This window comes from Molothrus ater, chromosome 5, assembly GCF_012460135.2.
Source record: "Molothrus ater isolate BHLD 08-10-18 breed brown headed cowbird chromosome 5, BPBGC_Mater_1.1, whole genome shotgun sequence".
Classification (NCBI taxonomy): Eukaryota; Metazoa; Chordata; class Aves; order Passeriformes; family Icteridae; genus Molothrus; species Molothrus ater.
In genome coordinates this window covers 67,492,053-67,510,968 of record NC_050482.2, presented here as the reverse complement: position 1 = coordinate 67,510,968, position 18,916 = coordinate 67,492,053, and the positions used below count along the sequence as shown (strand labels likewise).

The 18,916-nt window shown below is 44.8% G+C and overlaps 1 protein-coding gene across 1 annotated transcript in view; it reads left to right on the top strand.

Moving 5' to 3' along the window:
- CACNA2D4 (calcium voltage-gated channel auxiliary subunit alpha2delta 4) overlaps nucleotides 1-18,916 on the top strand; it is a 120,031-nt gene that overhangs the window by 29,396 nt on the left and 71,719 nt on the right. The window contains exons 14-23 of the mRNA XM_054514822.1: nucleotides 1,198-1,275; nucleotides 2,532-2,612; nucleotides 4,771-4,845; nucleotides 6,029-6,115; nucleotides 9,323-9,394; nucleotides 13,607-13,668; nucleotides 14,356-14,423; nucleotides 14,540-14,585; nucleotides 16,050-16,147; nucleotides 18,310-18,403. Of these exons, the coding sequence (XP_054370797.1) occupies nucleotides 1,198-1,275; nucleotides 2,532-2,612; nucleotides 4,771-4,845; nucleotides 6,029-6,115; nucleotides 9,323-9,394; nucleotides 13,607-13,668; nucleotides 14,356-14,423; nucleotides 14,540-14,585; nucleotides 16,050-16,147; nucleotides 18,310-18,403 (761 nt within the window). The remainder of the gene's footprint in view (nucleotides 1-1,197; nucleotides 1,276-2,531; nucleotides 2,613-4,770; nucleotides 4,846-6,028; nucleotides 6,116-9,322; nucleotides 9,395-13,606; nucleotides 13,669-14,355; nucleotides 14,424-14,539; nucleotides 14,586-16,049; nucleotides 16,148-18,309; nucleotides 18,404-18,916) is intronic.

Here is an 18,916-nt window from a genome sequence, read left to right as displayed (position 1 = left end):
GTGTGTCAGTGCCAGCCTTCAGAGCCACAGCTGGCCTGTACATCTGCAGGGGGTGGGGGCTGCAGCACTAAGGGTCCTCTTGCACTGGCAAGAAGAGGAGAGGAAATGCTGGATGTACTGGAGAGCTGTGCTGTTGGTTCAGAGTAGGTAGGGCTGTCTGTGTTGTGCAGTGGCTTAATTCACCTGATCTCTTTTTCCACATGTCCAATAAGTGTAAGAGAAGTTTACTTGCTGTGTCTTAGTGTGAGTGTTGCTGTAAATGGGAAGATTCCACACAAAACCATCCAGAGAAGTAACTCAAGATACCAAGTGCAAATGCCCGTCAAGTGACTAGATTGCTGACTTGCTCCTGTATGGCTCCCAGTGTGCTCTGTGGTAGGGACTGGAGGTCATTTCTTGCCTTTCTACTCACATCAAATGAGAGATGGAAGGAGTGATGTTACTGGCAGCAAAGGATTGGAACCTTTTGGTAGCTGGGTGTGTTTGGGAGACTCCTTTGTACATGACTTGCCTGTTCCTGTTTTACCTCCTCTCGTGTGCTCTTAGAGCATCTGTCCTCTATTGAATTGGGAACATCTCTTATTCCATTACATATGCATGTCCTGTATCCCTCATAGAGATATAGCTCACTGTGGTGTATGTGTTTGAATCATTACTTTGTCTCTTTTTCCTGAGCTTAGATGATTGAGTAACAAGTGTATATAAGTAGGCTTTGTGTGTATTTGTGTCATTTAAATATTTGTCTATGGTGCTTTTCACTTGTGGTATTCATATGTTTGCAGTATACCTTGTTTGTGATTTTGCTCATATTTGTGTTGGTTTTTTCTGTTCTGTGCTGCTTGTGTTGGTGTTTTTTGCACTCATTGTCTAAGTGCTCATGTCTACACTCACAAAGAGTGGTGGGTATAAATTGTGCCACCACTTCTTCAGGTTCCTGACTCTTCATTAAAACAACTCTTCAATGCATTTCACTGGCTTTCATCCCATCCTCATCACCCCACAAGAACAAGCATCCATCCCACAGTCCTCTTGGACACTGAGTATTTAAAAGTGTTGCCATCTGTTTCCTGAGTGGGAGACGAGGAGGTGGCCAATTTCAGCCCACATCTGGGGTCCTTGGGAGTTGCAGCTCCTTGCACTGGTGCTCCCTGGGGTGCTGCACTTGCTGACACAAGTTCTCCTCTTGTTCTGTGGCAGCTCTTTGCATCCCAGGCTCAGAGCCTGCTGCTCATGACGACAGTGGCCATGCCAGTGTTCAGCAAGAAGAACGAGACGGTGAGTGAGGCAGAGGCAGCGCAACTTTGTGGGACTCTAAGGCCAAAGGGCCTCTGAACCAACATTCAGCCATTAGGGAAGGCAGCAGAGCTCTGGCAGGGTGGATGGGTGATCATTTATCTGTCAGAATGATAGTCTATGATTTCTTTAAAACACCTCTTAAATATGATGCTTCTTGTTTTATCCCTTCCATTTTCAAACAAAGCCTATTTTACAGACCCTGAAATTTCAGGCTGGAAGAGATCATTACCTTGTCTAGTCTGCATTTTATTGCAGGACTTTACATCTCACACAGATGAGCCAAATATCCTGGTTTGGCAAAAGCATCGTTGAGGAAAGGCATCCAGGCCCAAGCTCTCTCTTTTGTGGTTTCTAACTCTCAGTGAAAAACTGGTGTCTAAATTCTGCTTTTAATTTGTCTGACCTCACCTTCCTGTCATAATGGCTTCCTCAGATTAAAGAGCCTGTACCCTTTAGTAAGTTCTCATGGGAAGCATCTTCTACACTGCCATAAAATCAAACCTGTCTTACCTTGATAAGATTAAAAAGGTTGAATTATGTCAATGATTTGATAAGGGCATTTCCTCGGAGGTTAGAAACCCTTTAGACACTTTTCTGTAGCATTTCTAATTTCTCCGCATCCTTTTAAAATGGAGAATGGTACCTTATCAGTGCTGTACAAGGGATAAATTCTTCCTCCAGGTCCTACAAGTGACTGTGTGTCTTCTCCACCTGGGGCTGCCTGTAGCCTGCATTAGCACAGCACTGCAGTTGGTAGCCTGTGTGTATTTTTTCCATAGTGCTCTCCAGATGCTTATTTAAAAAACAGATCCCTATGCCATGGAAGGGGGGGGATTTCCTTTTTTTCTGGGTTAACAGTTTTTTTATTTGGCATTTGATTTAGTTGGCCCAATTTATCAACCTGTTCATGTCGGTTTGCATTATTTTCTTGACCTTATTGCTATTTACACATACTGAATGCAGGGGTTTGCCCTCAAAACTTGTTTCAGTGATTTTATGTTACTTCTGAATCTCAGCAGTGAATACTGGCTAGTGTTGTGTAGAAATACTCTTCTCCATAAACACTGGAATAACCTCTATTGAGTTTTTGAAGTATATTAATTGGTTTTGAATAACGACTTCCACAGAGACCCAGAGGGGATGGGTGAGAAACTACTAGGGAGACAATAATGTGTTTTCAGGTATAAAACTACCCAGGTTTTGCTTCTGAAAATGGATTCTCCTTTGTGTTAAAGCGATCCCATGGCATTCTTCTGGGTGTGGTGGGCTCTGATGTACCACTGAGGGAGTTGCTAAAACTTGCTCCACGCTACAAGGTAAGTCTGAGATAATGCAGCTGGTTCCTTTGCACAGCAGAGTCACTACTCACACTTCCATGGGCATGACTGAAAAATCGCTTCTCTGCTCTGTAGGAAAAACTATGAGCCTAAGGGAAGAGTTGTTGGATGTAGTGGTGTGTGGTTTCCATACAGCACATATGAAATCATTCACTACTACAAGCTTTTAGGCTGCTTCAGCAGCACAAGGACTGGGTGATCCAGCAGGTTGGCAAAAGGTCATGGAACCTTTGCATCCTGATGGTCACCAACCTAAAGCCCTCAGAGATGACAGCCTGTATTAGAAGAATTGAAGTTTTATATCCAGTTCCCAGTGGACAAGAGCTGCCATGCCAGCTGGCAAAAAATGTGCTCGTTTCACTGTCAATATTCTTAGCAGAAAAACTGAGGGCTGAATGGATTATGGAGAGCCAACTCTCCTGTCATGCCTAGAGGTTCCTTTCTCCAGATCAGCATGATGGTTTCTTGGCAGGACAGCATACAGAAAGTTGGCTCTCACTCGCTTTGTGCTGTACCTGGATAGAGTATTTGCTCTGCAGAATTGTTAGTCAAAAAACTTTCCATTAGCTCTGTGTATCTTTAAACAAAAAAAAGTTCATCCATAGGAAATTCCCCCAGAGATGCACTGTTTGGTTTGGTTTCTGCTGTAAATTCCAGGCAGTGACCCTTTGTTCAGTCAGACTGCACATCCAAGGACCACCCTGAAATCTGGCAATTTGAGCCAACATTTCAAGTTTTTGTTTTCTCTTCAATAACTATCAGACAACTACTACCAGTGAGGCAGTTGTCCAAAATCTGATTGCTGAAGACTCACAGGACTGAAAGTGCTGTCAGAAGCTGTGAATTTCTGTGGTGCTTCCAGACATGGATGCAGGGCAGACCATTAACAGGCAGCTGTAGGAAATGATCCTGCAGACAACCCTGGAACTGTGAGTGTCAGGGTGCCTGCACTCAGCATGCAAAGCTGCCTGCTTTGAGTCAATTTTTATATGGTTTCTGCATAAGAATAATGCCTTTTTATCTCCCTTTCCCCATGTCACTCAAAGGACAGATATACAATAATTTTTTTTTTTTTATTCTGGGCTAAGGAGGATCACTGTTCTTTCCTCCAAGCAGTGCCAGGAAAGGAGGGGGAAAAAATTGAATTTCTTTATATCAGCAGCAGGATGTATCTTCTCAGAAACTCCTCCAACTCCAGACCAGTTTGGAAATCTAGGGTCCTCAACTTGAATTCCCTGGTACATGTGCTCCAAAAGGACCAGTTCCAGCATTCCAGACCTCTGGAGATTATATATTGATTGTGCTTTTAGTGGGCTGGGAAATTTCAGCTTTAATGGGCCAAAAAAGAAATTTGCTGATCCAGTGTCTTGGTTTCATTCTTGCCACACTGAGTTAAGCCAAGTGTGTTTTTCAAAAAACTGCTTCACATAGAGGTGGTCCAAGGTTTTGGTCTGGGATGTGTGAAATACAGAATGGATTCCCTGAATGCACAGACAGACTGTAAATTAGTTACCTCCTCAATTCCCTACGTTATCCCTCCAGGATTGTCTCTGTAGGAATAGAGTTGGAATATGTTTTTTAAGATAGAAACTTTATTCATTGTTGTTTTCCTTGAGACATCTCATGTTTTGGCAAGCACAGGCTATCTGCAGGATTTTAGCAACTCAGGGTGTAGCTGGAATTTGCATTATATATGGGCTTGAGCTGAGTAACTGCTCTCTTGGAAATCTCTCACAGATCAGGTCAGCCAGTGTCTGCTCTTGTTAGGTTATGCTATTCCTTAAAAAGCATTTTAAAACTACAACATTCCCCATCATTGCCCGTTTCCCGTGCATCTCTGCTGTGGAGAGCCCAGTCTGCCTCTGGGTGCTAATTGTCCATGATGGCAATCAGACTGGAGGAGGGAATATTTTTCTGAATGTGTACACAGACCAACTACCTGCACATCCTTTTGTGTATCTAAGCACAGACAGAAGAGACAAATATCTGCTTTGGGATGGATTCCATTTTCTGCTGGTCTGTACCTTTAAAAGGCAAGATATTTCTCAATATTGGCAGTGCCTGGGTATCATCAGCACCCATTACACAGCAGTGTTGGTAGCTAAAGCACTGATTATTCTAATGCCTCTTTCTGCAGCTGGGTGTCCACGGCTACGCCTTCCTGAACACCAACAACGGCTACATCCTCTCACACCCTGACCTCCGTCCTTTGGTACGTGGAGCTGTGCAGCTGAGAACCTTTGCTGCCTTGAGCACAGGGACTTCCAGTGCTGCTTCTGATTCCTTTGGGGTTTTTGAGCTGTGAAGGCCACCAGCCTCTGACATACAGGCACCCAGGAACAGGAGGGCCAGCTAGCCTCAATGCTGAGATGTCCAGCATGTGATGATTTTACATTTCAGACAGATGCTGGTCAGCCCAAATCTACCTGCTGGTCAGCACAAATCCACCTGCTCACAGCTATAAGCATTAGTGTGGTCACCACAAGAGAAAGCTGCTGTGAAGCCCCATGGTGGCCCTGTCTTCAGAAAGGCAGCTTTGGCCAGGGTCACCACAGGCACGTTAAACCATGTGTCCCTACATTATCCAAACCATTTATCATCAATACACTTTCAATTAATCTTCCTCTATATTTCCTAGTATCAAAAACAATAACCAACTGTCATCATCATTTCATAACCACCCCCAAACAAACATAGAACTAACCCCAGAACTAACCCCCCCAAAGAAAAACCAAACAAAAATATAAATCATGATCATAAATAATCAACCAATCATCCACCAAATTTTACGTTCTTGTAAACGTAAATTGTGTGAAGAGAAGGGACACGCCGTGTTTCCAGGGCGGGGCAAGGCACAGCCAGGCAAGGGCGCTGCTTTCCAGCGTCAATTGGCCTCTCCCAGTCCGATTCACGCCTCCTCCCTCACCCGGAGATTAGTGGAATAGCCCTCTTGGGTCAATTAGTTGTAGGTGAAAAGTCTCCCGTGAGTGGAGCTAAAGCCTGACTCCCATCAGAAAAAGATCTCCTGCTGGTACTATAATGTTAATGGGATTATACTCTTAGCTGCAGGGGAAAAACTGATTTCCTGCAGGCAGGGGTGTTGCACTGACCTGTTTAGGGGAAGGAGGCCATAGCCTTTGCCTGTAGGTTTAGCTGTGTTCCTGTCTGTCCCTTGCTCCTGGAGCAGCCTGTCCCACTGGGACTCCCCTAGCCCCTCACTGCCAGTGTAGAGAAATATGTGACATGGGACCAAGAAATTCTGCCTCCCTAGTCAGAGAAGAAATGAGACACCCCTATTTTTCAAATAACACACAAATTCTTAAAGGGTTGGTTTAGGAGTTGATGTAGCTACTTACTTGAATATTTTTCTTTTTCTTCTTTTTTTTTAATTCCAGTATAAAGAAGGAAAGAAACTGAAGCCTAAGCCGAACTACAACAGCGTAGATCTGTCAGAAGTGGAGTGGGAAGACCAGGATGAAATAGTGAGTGTCAGAAAGTGGATTTAGCCTCCTGTAGCACCTTCTTTCTACTACTTTGTGTGCCTGTATGGAAGGTGTGGGGGGCACTCCTGCTCTTTTTCTGTGCCCGACTGGCTCTGACTAACAGAGATGGGTGGTTTACAAGAGGACAAAGCATGAAGCTCCCCTACCAAGTGCTTGTCTTCCTTCCCAGTGTGAGTTTTCCTTCTCATGGAACAAAGGAGGAGTGCTGGGAGGAGGAAGGCAGCACTTTGGAGGATGCTCCAGGGAACCTGCCTGTGTGTACAAGGCCTGATGCTGCCTTAATACAAAGCCAGAGTAGGTTAGGAGTGTGGCAGTGCCCTGTGATGTCACCCACACGTGCAGTATGTGAGATACAGCTGAAGCCACTCCACTAATGAGATCAGGAACAAGAACATTCATCAAGAGACTAAAGCTTGCAATCACTAATGGTAATAAACACGGAGGATAAAGACTTGGGAAAAACAAATTCCAGAAACCACCTTAGTGCACAGGTGTGGAGTTATTGAAATCTGCAACTGACCAGAGGGAAAAGATAAAAGCCAAACTCTTTTCTACTGTCTTTTGAGCAAAATTATTAACAAGTGATAAAGAAGAAACAGTGTGCACCTGTAACAGCTGCACACTGCTCCTTTGCACATCTAGGACCCCAGATAAAATGAGAATATAGGGAGGTTCCTCTGTGGCTGGTTTTATTTTACTCAGAACTAGGAGGAAATAGATACCTAAATGACTAAGATAAGAACTGAATTTGGAGTAAGATAGAATTAGCTGTGAGACACATGCTTCTGGATTACAGGGGAGACTGCTGAGATAAACAGATCTGATGCTTACAGATATCCACTTAAACGGGCAGGACAAACAGAGCAGCAAGAGGATCAAAGTAGCTACTGCCACTAGTGTAGGCCAAGTATAAAGGCAACATCAAAGGAGTTTGGGAGGGGGAAGAGTGGCAGATTGAGAAAGGGAACACAGCAGAACTAAGTAACGTGGAAAGCAAGACAAAAATAAGCTTACATGCAGTGGAACCACCAAGATACAAGTTGCCAGAAGCTTTGTTGTAGGTTCACTGTGCTCCCATTGCAGTTTTCTCTCTCACTGGAGCCACTTTTAGAGCTATACCTCTTTGCCTGGTTTGCTATTAAAAAAAAAACCCAGGAAATGAAAGAAATCTGCTTTGCTCTCATATTTATTTGGCTAGTGGGCTCCTAACCAAGTCAGTCTGACACTGATACCTGAATGCAAATACAATACCAAGTGTAAGGTTTCTGTCCATAGGCAAGCAGAGTAAAACTATCCAGGGGACAAAAAATCATGAAACCAGCATGAGAAACAAAAGCTTCTTTGTCTTCCTGTACTGCATCTTCTAGAAGAAAGAAAGGTTGCAGTCACAGAGGGTGCAGAGACATTCAGTGACGTGAGCAGTATCTGCAGTGTGACTTCAGCAAGTCTAGAGGCTCTCAAGATACACCCACTGCAGCAGAAAGCTGCCAACATTTCAACACTCATATTTGTAGCTATGGTATTAGATCAATGACAGACTCCACATCAGTTGCAGTATAATCTCAGCAATGCTGATAAGCAGCACATTCAGGCTGGAAAAATATGCCCAAGTGCTAGTGATGTGTAATACAGCCATCTGCAAAAAGAAATCCAGGAGAGGCAAGTTGGCATTGTCTGAAAAACACCAACTGATGCACAATGGTGCAACCTGCAGCCAGGCAGCAGCCAGGGTTTGGGCTTGTCTGTAAAGCAGCACAGGGATATTCATGATGTGGGAGGAAAAAGGAGAAGGGTCAAGGGTCTGGAGGGGAGTGGCTGAGGTCTCTTGGTCTGTTCAGCCTGGAGGAGGCTGAGGGGAGACCTCTGTGCAGTTACAGCTTCCCTGAGAGAGGAAGAGGAGGGGCAGGCACTGATCTCCTCTCTGTGGTGACAGTGACAGGACTCAGGGAATGGCCTGAAGCTGTGCCAGGGCAGGTCTAGGTTGGGTATCAGGAAAAGGATTTTCCCCCAGGGGTGGTTGGGCCCTGGAACAGCTCCCTAGGGCAGTGGCACAGCACAGCCTGCCAGAGGCTGTGTTTGGATAATGCTCTCGGGCACAGTGGGATTCTTGGGGATGATGCTGTGCAGGGCCAGGAGTTGGACTTGCTGATCCTGTTTCCAATTCAGGATATTCTATGATTCTTAACCCAGAACCCATAACAAATCCTGCAGGCTGTCAGACCAGAACGGAGAGTATGCTGAGGCTCTGGAAGAAGGTCAAACACTCTTAGCCAAAAAGGAGTAATAGTACCACTCAGTGTTTTCATTTCCAAGATGTGGGCCTTGGGAAACATGAGCTTCATATTCTAGGTCTGTAAATAACCCACATCAAACAGCCATAATAAACAAAACCATGGCCTTGTAAAGCCAATGCAGTTGAGACTGGCTAGCACCTGAATGGAGGCCTGTTTCTGGAAGTAAGGAAACAATTTGTGAATGAGTAAGTTACTTCCCACCTATTTTTTTCTATCCAGCCTGAAGCAATAGACTTGATATGCTCTGGCAGGCTGGACCTGAAGTCAAAGCCTCTGTACTTGTGGAAAAATTTCCTGGATCTTTCTTGCAAGAGGCTGGGAGTCACTGTGAAAATTATATTTTACCTTTGGAACCTGGGTTGAATAAAGTGGTCTTCTCACTGCCTACCCTGCTCTCATATAGTCTTGCTTTACTGTGCTAAACAGCTGCTTTGCTGCCCCTCAGAAGTGGTGCTGAATACAGCCTATAATTTATAAATCAGTTTTAAAAATGTCAAAGATCTTTGGATTCAGTCTGAGGGAGTTAGTGAGTTTCTCAGTTTTCTCCTCTTCTAGGCTCTCAAAGCACTGTGCTAATGAATTTCTGGCTGCCAAACAGTGAAGTCTGTAACTGGGACTGGCAATTTCATAGATTCCAGATCTTTTATTTTTGCTCAAAGACATATCAAGAAGCTTTCAGGATAAACTATTACTATTCTGTATCACTTATCAGCTTGACTGTCCAAAGATTCTGATCACTGCAAACAGGATTTCTGTTTAAAGGAAGCAAGACAGAGAGGGAGCCAACAGTGATTGTTTCTGCCAGCCCCTGTGTGTTAATTACAAGTGGCTTTGTTAATTCCTCCTGGGTCCTGCCTGGAGACACTAACAGCAAATTTGTTCACCTCTGCAGCTGAGAAGTGCTATGATCAATGGGGAAACAGGCTACCTCTCCATGGATGTGAAGGTCCCTGTGGACAAAGGGGTAAGAAATTCTCCTTCTGTTCAGGTCACCCAGGGGGGTGGATGCTGAAAAACCACAAGGGATGTGGTTTTCAATGTTCAGCATTCCTGAGTGTGAGGATTTCATTGTTTCACCACATATGTAACCCATGTGCTAAAGACATACAAGAGAACATCATTAGAAGTGCTTGTTACACCTACCAACATTCTGCTCTCAGAAAGGTACTGGAAACATCTCTCAGCTCCCTGCTTTGTCCAGGCAAAGCCAAAGAGCATGTTGTTCATTGTTTATAGGGCTGTGAAATGAATCAGACATCTTCAAGAGTTAGAATAGGGGAAGACCATGCTGAACTGACTTAGGCAGAAGGAGATTTGGAGACTGTTTTGCCACCCTCTTTCCCTATAAAAAACCACTCATGAAAACTTTGTCCCTCACTTCGTCAGAATGTGATTCCCTTTATCCAGGTCCAGGATTAAATTTCTATGCAAATATTTGCAGATGTTTTATGAAAAGTCCTAGTGAAATGGAGACTTTTGAACACTCCCTACCAGCTCTAGGGCAGGGTTATACATCTTCCTTTGGAATCAGTGCAAAATTATCTCGTACATTTATGTTCACTGGTACTTTTTCATTCACATTTATTTAACTCCCTCGAAGATTTTGGCTTTCATCATTTCCTGTTAGGAAGTATTCCAGAGTCCTGCAAGTTACACTGCCCAGAAGTCTTCTATATTTCAGGAAAATTTTCCATCCTTTATAGAGAGCATTTTTTTCAGTGGCTGGCTAAACTGTTCCCATGCTAAGCCACAGTCAGCATTAATTCCAACAAACCAAATGCTCACAGCCACTGCAGAAATGGGGCCATTTCCTACTGGAGACACCCCTCTGTTTCCTCTTAATGGTTGTCCTGCTAGATCTTGTCTCTACATTTTTTTTCTTTCTATTCCTGGTGTTTGTAACTCCCATGGACCTGTCAATGGCTTTGCTTTTCTTCTCCTGAGCATTGCTAACATCTGTGTTTGAAATATTTGCACACTTTTCAGCTATTATGATTGTTCCTGTTGACTCTCTATCATTTCTGGTGCCCAAGTCCCAGGGCTTCACTGAATTATGGGACTGTTTCCCTGTTGCTTTGCACAGAGCAGCTATTCTCTGCAGTAGGATATTTCTGAACAGGGAGCCCCCAATCTTCTTTCTGCTGTCCCTTCAATTTTTTTCTCCCTCCCACAACTGCACTGGAACTGCCGCCCTCAATTCTGTGTTTCTTAGCTATTTTTTCCAGTTGCCATTTTTCCACATGAAACCCACTTCTCCTTTCCATCCAGCCTTTCTAATTTTAAGGGCTGTTGAGACACTTTTTTCAGTATGCAGAGAAATGTTCTGTTTTGTCTTACAGATAGATCCCTGTACAGAAGGGCTGCTGAGGCAGAGTCTGTTCCTCCCATTAGATTTTCTTCCCTCCATGGCCTGTTGTTTATTGTTTTTCTGTTTACAGTTCTGCAGCTGGTTCTCCCTCTATATCTTATTTAAGCCCACTTTAACTGATTTTTTGGAATAAAAGTTCATGAAAAGCTGTTTCAAGTACTTTATATAAACCCAAATATATTGAATGACCTTTATTTCCTTCATCCATTACCTTAGTTATTCTATCAGAAAAGTAATCAAGGTTTTAGAGCAAGACCTATTCTTTGTGGGTCTAGATTGCTTCTTTTGCTAGCTTAACCCCTTTGTGCACCCTCAGTAACACTCTTCTGAGTCATCCAATGCTATATTTTAGTTCAATATTTTAGAGACATCCTTCTGCTCCCCTACCCAGGAGAAAAAGAAGATAACAAAAAGTAGCCTTGGTAAAGAGATATTATTTGTTCCATTCTGCAGCTCTGGAAGCCTTATGAAGCACAACAGGGGACTGAGTCTGTGACAATTTTACTATTATCAGAATACACATGGAGTGCAAACCAGCAATGAAGCTTAGTAATTCCCACTTGTACTCTGCTAGCTGATGAAGCGGAGCAGCTTTGAAACAAAGAAAGTGCTGACAGAGCCTGGAAACAAATAGAATGAGGCACCCAGACTGTGGAGAGAAGACCTGAGTGAAGGGGATAGAAATGTTTGTGTCAGCCATGTAAATGTTGATACCCCACACTGATTTCAGGAGGGTATCGAGAACAGAGTGAGATAGAGAGGAAACAACAAGGAGCAAATACAGGAGGCAGTTGTTGGGGAGTTCTAGGGGCAGAAATGCCTTCTCTTGCAGCTTGTGTACAGAAGGGCTGTGACTGTGAAAGCGAAAGAGAGAGGACATGGGTGGAAGTTGTGGCAAACCCCTGGTAATGGCAGCAGCCAGGCCTGGATGCCTAGCACAGCATCCAGTCTGGAAATCCATGTGTTCCCAAACTGCAGGGGATGGCAGTCAGCCATCCTGTCACTGTGCCAACATGCCCATGCTCTCCTCCCTTGAGCCCTGCTATGCAGCCAAGTCCTGCCTGATCATCCTCAGCCCCACTTGGCTCAGGGGTGGCTCTGCTTCTTTTCCATGCCATGGCTAAGGGGTGGTACCTCCAGCTGTCTTGGGGCTGGCTGAGCACTCACCAGAAGAGGGGCAGGTCAGGGGAAAAAAGGAGCAGAACAAGCCCTGGTAAAGGAAAGGGTATCAAGGTAGTGGCCAGGTCTTTTCTGTGCCTCCCTGCCTCCATCATCAGATCAGACAGGCAAGAAAAGGGAGGGTTAATACCTTTCAGACCACCCACAGCCACCAAAATACCACCAAGTGATATTCTCTGGGGGTACCACAGCCCATTTGGGAGATCTTGCACATTAAGAGAAGTAACTTCATGTGAAGGGTTATTTAAAAATTGGAATGGACCGCCCAGGGAGGTGGTGGAGTCACCATCCCTAGAGGTATTCAGGAAAGGCCTGGATGTGGCACTGAGTGCTATGGTCTGCTTGACAAGGTGGTGATAGCTCAAAGGATGGTCTCGGTGATCTCAGAGGTCTTTTCCAACCTCAGTGATTCTGTGATTCTGTGTGGTCTTGGCCCAGCAGAAGACCCTGTTGTTCAGCAGTACAGTTGCCATGCATGAGAGAGGGGTGGGAAAAGGGGCTAAGCCACCTGCCACCTTCTCACCTACCAATATCCTGAATGCCCATCACACCTAATGCTATCCCCCATCCCTGTCAGGACAGTGAGCACAAACTTGGTGCACACTGTGGAGCTGGAGCCCTCTGTGCCTCACTCCCCTTCCAGGGCTGCTCAGCTCAAGCAGGTTACAGCAGGCATGACTTTCCCTGGGGAACACTGAGTTTTCTGTGTTCACTCCCCTGTCTCCCACACACACATCCTCTCACCTCGTTCTCAGACTGGGTCTAGGATTTTAAACATATTAGGGTTCATATAGTGGCATAAGGCTTGGATAGAAACTTTCCAGAAACTTTTCTCCTTTGGAAAAGCGTTCCACTGAAATCAACACTTTCCTACAGGAAAAGGCCAGTCTGGCAAACAGATGAAGTTCTGAGGCAGCTTTCAATAATCTGAAATGTCTTCAGTTGAAATGTCAGTCTGAAAAAAATATTTGTGTGCGAATCAAAATGGCTTGGATTTGAAACAGCACTTTTTTTCCAAATTGAAAATGTAAATTTTTTTTAACTGATTTTTTTTAACAAAATTGGAATATGCTAATGTTTTGTCCCACTTTGGTGTGAAAGCAAATGTCAGGAATATCAGCATTTCCTACAGGAGTGGGGAGACTTGGCCCTGGCTGCCCACCCACGCAGAGGATAGGTTTGCCATTCTGCCTCTCCTTCAACTCCACTCCTCCTTCCTATCTGCCCCTGAGCCCCCTCCAGCTGGAGATGATGATGATGATGTGCAAAGCTGTCAGGGTTGCTGTGTCTAGCAGAAGAGCAGCAGGGCCCCAGCACATGTGCTTGGAGAGGGCAAGAGGGAGGGCAACTTCCCCCCAGCCCTTCCTGCAGCCAGTGCAGGAGCCCTAGAACAAAGAAAGGTTTATCTGAAGCCCTTGTTGGAAAGATAGAGTGGCTGCCTGGATCCTGAAAGTCTCGAGGTGCTGAATATGCTGAATACTGCACATTCATGCCAGCCTCCAGCCAGCCCTAGCAGGGTGTGAGGTGTTGGCTTTGCTCAGCCTTGGGGACATTATCCCAGGCCCCCATCACCACTATGCCCTTGCTCTGTCAGAGGGTCTCTCTTACTCATTCATTCTCTTATTTCAGAAACGAGTTCTCTTCCTCACCAACGATTATTTCTTCACGGACATCAGTGGCACACCCTTCAGGTGAGCAAGGACTCGTGGTGCCAATACAGTGTATCAGAAGTCTGATCAGCAGATCAGTTCCTTCTCTTCATAAATATTGCTTACAAGACATGAGTAGAGCAGTAGGAATAAATGACTTCTTTGTTCCTGTTGCCATTAAATTATTATTTGGGGTCAATTCAAAAGGAATATTATTATTTAACTGAGATTCAGTGTCTGACAGCTATACCTTAGGTAAAGCATATTGTTTTATTTCAGAGAAATGAGACAGCTTAAATTTTCATTTCCATTGAATATGGTTTATGGTACTGGTGTATGGCTTTAAAAAAAACTCAACATTGTTATACACTGAAAATTATAAAACAGCAAATAACAAATGAAGGAAATTGTGGGGAAGAGGGGCAGGAGGGGGTGTTGGGTTTTTTTTCCCCCAGCTGAAATTGTTTAAAACTGGCAGAGATTTGAGAAATGTTATCGTTGACCTGAACCTACAGTGTTGGCCAAAAAAATTGTCACCAGTAATGCCTCATAACTCTGCAGACAGGTTCCTTAGCCCCCTGTGCTGAAATCAGATCTCACTTAATCCTCTTCTGATGATGTTCTTTTCTTTAATAGCTGTGGAGGGAGTTAATGTCATTAAGGGTTATAACTGCAGGCAATGACACCTTTCCTTGCTGACAAGCCCTCTGTTTTCCTTCTTGCCTGCAGCCTGGGTGTTGTGCTGTCCAGGGGGCACGGGGAGTACATCCTGCTGGGGAACACTTCAGTGGAAGAAGGTAGGTTAATCTGAAAGGGACAGGAGAGCTACTCTGAATGTCACCAGTTCTCCTTCAGAGCCTCTATATGTCTGTCTGCTTCCTCACTGAATACTCCATGTTCTCTCTGGTTTCAGGTTTGCATGACCTGCTCCAGCCAGACCTGTCCTTAGCAAATGAATGGTAAGTGCAAGAAATCCTGTCAGTGACACAGGACTTTGTCATGATGTTTGGGCAAAGTTCCCAGCAATCTGGTTTGAGTTCACCACCCTCTGTGGCATAGGGAAAAAGCAGTGCTGTTCAGGTGCTCTACCTGCAAAGACCTGATTGTCTCCAGGCAATTGACTTTCCCTTCTTCCTTTGGGAGATCCCACCAAGACCTGGCACATTCCTCTCCTAAGAAACAGCTGAGATTTATCCTCAGTCTTCTGTGCTCACACTTACTTTGTTCCTCCTCACATTGCTCAGAATTGTCTTACAAAACCTACACTATGTCAGACCTGTTAGGCAATTTTGTTGCAAGCTTGGTGAGAGATTGAAATGCTTTTTTAAATCCTAGTTTATTTTTGGTTGGCATCCTTCTGAACTGTGCCTAGACCTAACTTCTAGTGAACAGGGAGGTGATTTATGACCCCCATTTCAATAGCAAGCAGAACTTACAGTTTTGCTTGGTTTGGATATGAAACAGGGTGAAGCACGGCACTTTCCATTTACTGCTGTGAGGTTTGGGGTTTTCATGAACCCAACATTCAGTCCCACTCAGTCACATGAACCCAGGCTGTATCAAAGCCAAAATAACTATATTCAAGCAGCCCTGCACCCCTTCTCACCTCTCATTACGCTGTCAAGTTTCACAAGCAGCACATTTGAGACACAAACAGCAACTTCTCCTTCTTCTACTCCTGACTTCAGGTGTCAGCTTACCACACTTTACATATTCATTTCTCTTAGACTTTTCTCATAAATCACTCCTTTCAGCCCCTTTATGACTTTTAATTCTCTCTTATAACCCCTTCCTCTCCCTTGTCCTGACAATGGAGCAGTCAAAATTGGAAGCAGGATTAGAAGACTGGTTTCTTTTATAGCACAGAGCATTTCTAATACATCCTTTTACTTTTGCCAAACTGTGTCCTGAGGCTCCTGCAGTTCTGTCCCCGTGGGACAGCTTTTGTTGTCACCATATCTCACTGCAAGATCATTCCTCATTGCACACTTTGTTCATCTGTCTCTTATTTTTTCTGCTCCTAGTCTGGTCTCATGTTGCACATGACCCTCTGCTTTTCAGGTCTCTCCATCACACTGTTATTGTCTGCACAGGCACATGTACACATCTTACACAACATAACACAGGAAACTGCTGGCAGGATTTGGAACAGCTCAGTTGTGTTGTGAGCTGATGCTGGAGAGCACAGCAACCCTGCTGAGCACAGCAGTCAGCTTAATTGGTGTTTGGTTTAGTGGCAGGGTTTGACTTACAGCCACACTGTTAGCTTTAGAGTGGGCACACCATGCAGCAATGTAAAAGTGAAGACTTTGCAGACCAAGGTTTCTTGCTGACTTTCTTTTCACAGTTATTATCATCCAGAAGCCTTTGTTTTACCATGGTTTCTCTTTGCCCTTTTGGATTTGTTCTCCCCTTCCCACCAGGATTTACTGCATCACCGACATTGATCCCGACCACCGGAAGCTCAGCCAGCTGGAGGCTGTGATCCGTTTCCTCACTGGAGAGGAGCCTGACCTGGAATGTGAGTCCCAGGCACTGCAAGTGCCCTGCTGGGGTCTGCCTGTACTCTCACAAGGGAGAGGGGACTGTGACAAACTGTTTGTCTCAGACTGAGCCCCTGTGGCACTTGCTTACACAGGCAGGACTGAACTCAAGCCCAGATCAATTCACAAGTGGAAATGAGCTGAGGATCCACCCCCTTGTCTCCATCAGAGGATTATTTTCTATTTCAAAGCTGACACATAACTCAGCCTTATTGGAGGTCTCAGCACAGGAAATACTGGAAAATGGAAGGCTTGAATGGAGCTTGGCAGCAGCTGCACACCAGGTTTGAGACAGAGTTAGTGGCCTAGAGGGGACAATGGCAGTAGAAGCCAGGAAAAGTGCTGAGACAACTCAGTTTCCCAGGGACACCAGGCATCATCCTCCAAGGGCTCACTGTGCCCTCTGGAGAGATGGGTTTTTTTAGAACAAGGATTATTAATTTTGTTTTCCAAGCACAACAGGTAACTGATCCAAGAGAGAAAAATGGTTACAGGATTATTATCTTTCCTGCTCCCCCTGCTGCTCATCCCTTGCAGCAGGTCCCATTCTCCTGCAGCTGATAATGCACCACTGAAGAGTGGGATCTCTATGGGGGCAGAGATGGCCAGCTGTGCACAGGAATTCCTTACAGCAGTTTGGTTTTAGGATGTCCTTCAACCCCCTCAGTTGTGCCAAGTACAAGCTTTTGTATGTAAGGCTGCACCTCAGAGGCTCAAACTTTTGGCACAAGCATGGGAATCTCTTAAAAGCAAAATCAACTGTAATCCATTAATCCTTCCTCTCTTGCACAATGTGAGCAGAGCCCTCCTGGCTGTCCTTGGAGTGGGCTGGAAAGAGGAGGTGTATGCTTTGAAGAGGCCAGGGAGGAGGAAAGTTTCAGGAGAGCTGATAGGAAGAAATATACAGGCTTAGAAGTGCTGTGGAGGAAAAACAAGTACAACTTGAACACATGAATCCTAGACATGGGGGGCCTCAAGAGGGAAAGATCTCATGGTCGGGTCTGATTTTGAAGCTTGAATAACAACAACTATGGAGAGAAGGATCCTGAAATTTGTGGGAAAGAAATTTGGGAGAACTTGAGCTAAAACATTAAGGGACACCTGGGGAACATCAACCCACAAAGTTTCAGTGCCAGAAACACTGAAATGATGGGGTGGCTCCATCTAGGACAGCACTGAAAGGAGCATTTCTGGGACATGATGGTCACCATGTTCACACAGATTAAAACAATTAGGGCAATACAGAAACAAAGCAGGTCAAATAAATGGAGCTCTGGGGCATGTCATTTGGCACATGACAATACCTTGAACTTTCCTAATCACTTCTTAGCTCCAGTGCAAAGTGGATTAGATTGGTAGCCTGGACTGGCTTGAGCATCTGCTGAAAACCAGGACAGGAAAATGTTTTGTGACTCACAGGAAGAAAGGTGGGCTAACAGAGAAGCCAGTGAGCAAAGGGACAGAGTAGAGACCATAAAAAAGTTTCTAGTGGTTTTGAAGGGAGCTACATGAGTGGAAGGTGTTGGCTGGTATCCTCTCTACAGGATGCCCAGAGGGAAGGTCAAGGCAGGGATTTGAGGCAAAGGCTGTGGACAGCCTGCTCAATAAAGGATTCCAGTGACAGTCTAATGAATAACTTCATTTGAAAGCCTCTCACTTGCCCACACTTGTTTGGGCACCACACTTCCTCAGAGTTTGCAAGGTAACTGGTCTGATGATTATGGACATTAGGAAGAAATTCTTTACAGAAAAGGTGATCAGTTTTTGCAACAGCTGCCCAGGGAGGTGGTGGAGTCACCATCCCTGGAGGTGTTTAAGGAAAGACGTGGCACTCAGTGCTGTGGTTTGGTTGACACGGTGGTGTTGGGTCATAGGTTGGACTTGATGATCTCAGAGGTCTTTTCCAACCTCATTGATTCTGTAATTCTGTGATCTTGGCTATAACATCTGCTCCTGTTTTTTTTCCACCATCCAGGGTGTTAGGACCTCTTCTCTGCCCTGTAATGGGAGCCCTCTTTTTTGTGCCACATTGATCCATTGTCCTGGACAGGCAGATGCTCCTTACCAAGGGACTCCCTAAAACATCTAGGGAAAAACATGTCTTTCTCTCCTGATTTTTGTTGTTCTTTTTTCTCCTTAGGTGATGAGGAGTTGGTCCAGGAAGTGCTGTTTGATGCAGTGGTCACTGCCCCCATGGAGGCCTACTGGACAACACTGGCCCTCAACATGTCCTTGTAAGTGTAGGAGACATAAATATGGATAGAACACTGCTATGGGTTTATGCAGTGCCTGAAATAGTCACAAACTTCTGCACAGCATACAAGAAACTGTAGAAATAGCTCCAAAAGCTGATAGAAATAGCTCAATTGCTTTAGAAATAGCTTGAAAAGTGTCTCTCGGGAGTGAACTCCAGTAAGCTGGGCCACCTTGGGAGAGTCTTTAGTTTGGTGAAGGTTTTTCTAGCGGAAAAAAGAGAGATTGGTATTGTCTCTATTGGTGGTACCTCCAGACTGAACCTCAGGAAGATAGTGGACAGACTGGCTTCAGTAAACAACTTTGTATTTCATTATTTCCAGTGAGGCACCTGTTGCTTGTGGTGTCTTGTATCATGTCACACAGATCTCCTTTCAGCAGACAACATGCTGCTTGCTGATATACATGGCCACTGGACCCCTGTCCCAGTTCCTTGTATCCCTACACAAACAGAAGCTGAGCCAGTGACAATCCTGCTAGGACACACAGTTATC